The 3,518-nt window shown below is 33.2% G+C and overlaps 1 protein-coding gene across 1 annotated transcript; it reads right to left on the reverse strand.

Moving 5' to 3' along the window:
- Positions 1–832: 832 nt before the first annotated feature.
- On the reverse strand, positions 833–3,093 carry LOC310728797 (dynein light chain roadblock-type 2-like). The gene is made up of 4 exons (XM_083546609.1): positions 2,996–3,093; positions 2,659–2,734; positions 1,872–2,039; positions 833–1,776 (listed from the first exon to the last, which is right to left on the reverse strand). The coding sequence occupies exons 1-4, from the start codon at positions 2,996–2,998 to the stop codon at positions 1,733–1,735; spliced, it is 291 nt and encodes a 96-aa protein (XP_083402735.1). The 5' UTR covers positions 2,999–3,093; the 3' UTR covers positions 833–1,732.
- Between the last annotated feature and the right edge of the window lie 425 nt (positions 3,094–3,518).

A 3,518-nucleotide genomic window follows, 5' to 3' on the forward strand; every position in this document is an offset into this window, starting at 1 on the left:
ATATATTATCATCATCATCATCATCATCATCATCATTAAGGGCATGTCACACAAATAAAATCACTATATTGTGTATATTCCTTGGATAAAAGGTCCGAGTATAATGTAACAGTAGGTGTGAGTACAGAGACAGGCTAGAGGTCATCAGAGAAAGATCCTCTGTTCTTCATTAAGTGGGAATTGATTGCAATATTATGAGCTTAGCTAAAGATAACTCATAGCTTATTGTTAGATATTGTTTAAATCATGAGCTCTCTATCATTTGATTTAACTTTGCACAATACAATGGCTTATTTGTTTATTTTGCCTAGAATTCATTGCATTTTATAGACATTGTGATTTATTGTGAATGAGACACCTTTCATTTTGATTGATCCATTGAAGGGAATGAAGGCTTATGAAGCACATCATGGAATAAAATGGTGTTGATAATAATTAAAATAATAATAATATTACTTTTATTTGAATAATTTTGACAACATTTTATTTTACTATTGAGAAATCGGATTGTGATTATCATTGTGCAATCAGTCATGTGCATATAAGAAATATAATAAGTAATAATATAATTGTATGTACTCTATAGTTTATATAATAATCTTTATACGTTATATATGTTTAATATTGAACTATTTATGTATTAATAATTAATCAATCAATTATTTATTTAATGATTTGCTTGACAATGGTTTTTGTTCAGCTGGTTCTACATGTACTTTGTGCACATGTATGTATGTATGCATAAACTCCCACAAAGACCATAAGCCCCCAAAGCAGTAAATATAAGTGAATATATCAATGAATTAACTAATAAATCCCTCTTTACACCAGATGGAGTAAATATTTCTCTGTTTTTATTATACTTCCATGTTTATCACTGTGGTCTTACTTTATCCCAAGAGTTGTGTATCTTGCTATACTTTAGGGCAAGAATTTAACACCATTATATAGCCTTTATTCTCAACTTTAACAATGATTTCAATCCCTGCAAGAACCTCTAGATATAGCAAAATTATATTTTAAAGCTACTGAGCGAAATCGTTAATCCAATTGTATTTTTATAGCAGTCCCTGCTCATCTTCATCAAACAAGAATAAATACAATCGCCCGTTTAAAGCTAAATGGAAGGAGCAGCAGCGCCATCTAGTGGACAGCTTAGTAAAGTACAAAGTAACATCAAATTAGCTACATTACTGAAATTAAATACGTAACTAGAATTTCCCCCTTCAGATTACATTTTATTTAACTAAACAAAATGTTTTTGCAAAGTAAAAAGTAGTACAGTTATATGCATGTAAGTGGTTCTAAATACAATCTGAAGAGCAATTTGCATGGAAAGGCAAAGAAAAAATAAATTAATTAGTGATCTTGATGAAAGATATGTGGTTTGTGTCTGGTAGCGGATCAACGTCAATGCACTGGTTTGGTTTTGGTTTTAATGGTTTTGGACAGATCGAGCCGCAGAGTAAAGATGCCATTAGACTGCTCAGTCTGGTGAAGCTCGACGCTCTGTGTGTTTGTGCAGATCAGGGTTGAGCCCAGAACAAAAGACTGAATCACGAAAGGTTGTTTTCAGGTTAAAGTAGAGTTGCAGTCCTCTATAACACCGGCGAAAGGCTCCATGTTCTTCATTTGTTTGCCGTGCAGGTGAGCACCGGTGTGTGGAAAACTCAATGATCGAGTTTGATATAAAGACTGTGTTTACATCAGAAGTGAGTGAAGAGTTCTTGTCCTATTCACTTGGGTTCTGAATCACTATTAGAAGATATTCTTTGTCTGTAAATGAAAAAAGCCACAGAAAATTCCTGTTAGACTGGAGATCATTCTTTGTAACAACAACAACTCTACAGTTGATATGTAAAGAGGTTTACCAGGCGCCACCAAGATCTCGTGCTTTTTGGATCTGACGCGTAGAAAAGTGAGATCATTCTGAGGGTCTATGTCTCGCACTGTACTCCTGGCTTTCATAGCGAGCTGATGAAGTAAACCTGCATAGTGCACGGTGGTGGAATTGTCCAACGTCGTACGGATAGGAATACCTGAAAAAGTCCATTGTGAAGAGAGTTTGAATCAAATGACACGTTTTTAAAATACTTTTCAATGTTTACTTTATTTCTATTTATTTCATTTTCATTTTATTTCCATTTATTTGCCCCTTTCCCACACAGGTCACAGGTTTTTTATCTATGCACTGATAAATTAAGCTCTCATTGATTATGGTGAGTTAGGTTTACGTTTACATTTACGGCATTTGGCAGATGCTCTTATCCAGAGCGACTTACAGTTACCTCAGTTATACAGCTGAGCAATTGAGGGTTAAGGGTCTTGCTGAAGGACCCAGCAGTAGCAGCTTGGTGGTGTTGGGATTGGAACACATGACCTTCTGATCAGAAGTCCAACATTATATCCACTGAGCTACCACTGAGTTATATTTACATTAAATATGTAATAATTACATTATTCTTTAAATCATATATTTTGTATAATAGTAACATGCACGTTGTTGTGTTTATTTATGCGTTTTTAGTAATGAGTTTTACAGCAAACGTATTTAGAGGTAATAAAATAAAGATAAAAATCATTCTAAAGTGGTTCTCATGTACTGATAAAACGAATAAATAAAATAAATAAATGTGAAAAGAAAAACAGGATTTTTACCTTCAGCATTTAAAACTATTGTCCCTATGACCCCTTTGTGTGCCTGAATCCTCTTCAGTGTTTCCTCCACTTCAGCCTGAAATACAGCAGATGAGAAAAGCAAACGTTTTGTTGGAGAGCATCAGATCTACACCCTCATCATCTCCCATGTCTCTCTGATTGAACTGGATTCAGTAGACATGTGATTATTTATGACATCTCTATCCATTGCAGTTATATAGACCAACGTGTAAAAATAAATAAATAAAAAACATGTATAAAGACAGTCCTAAATACTGTAAAGACGCTTAAAATAATAAAGCTAATCTCTATCACTGTTAAAGATCAGACACGTTACCATGATTCTCTTCCCGCGGTCTCTTCCTTGTGTTGCTTCGTTGCTGCGTGGAGCCGGAACTCGGAAACCGTTTAACCACCGGAACTGAAGGATTCCAAAATAAAAGACTTAAAATAATTCGCCATTCGAAATGTGAATTGATTTGATGAATACATATTATTAATTTTTATCATTAATATTATCAAAAACTATAATTATTACCATAAACGGGAAATGAACCCTTTTGTTTATGCATACCACTATTGCTAGTTTTAAACATAGATTTAATTCATTTATTATTATTATTATTATTATTATTATTAATATTATTATTATTATATCGTTGCAATTTTTTTATTATCCCAAATTATGTTCATTTATAACCATAATGCAGGATCATTATGAGCCCTGAACCACATATTATACAGAGAGGGTTTGGATCAGAAGAATCACCTGTTGCAGTGAACCAAAAATTTAAATAGGACTTTGAGGATTTTCTTTGAAGTTTAAAGAAGTTTAATTTTTGCCGACAGTTTTTCATTTT

Source organism: Silurus aristotelis (genome assembly GCF_946808225.1).
Source record: "Silurus aristotelis genome assembly, chromosome: 7".
NCBI lineage: Eukaryota > Metazoa > Chordata > Actinopteri > Siluriformes > Siluridae > Silurus > Silurus aristotelis.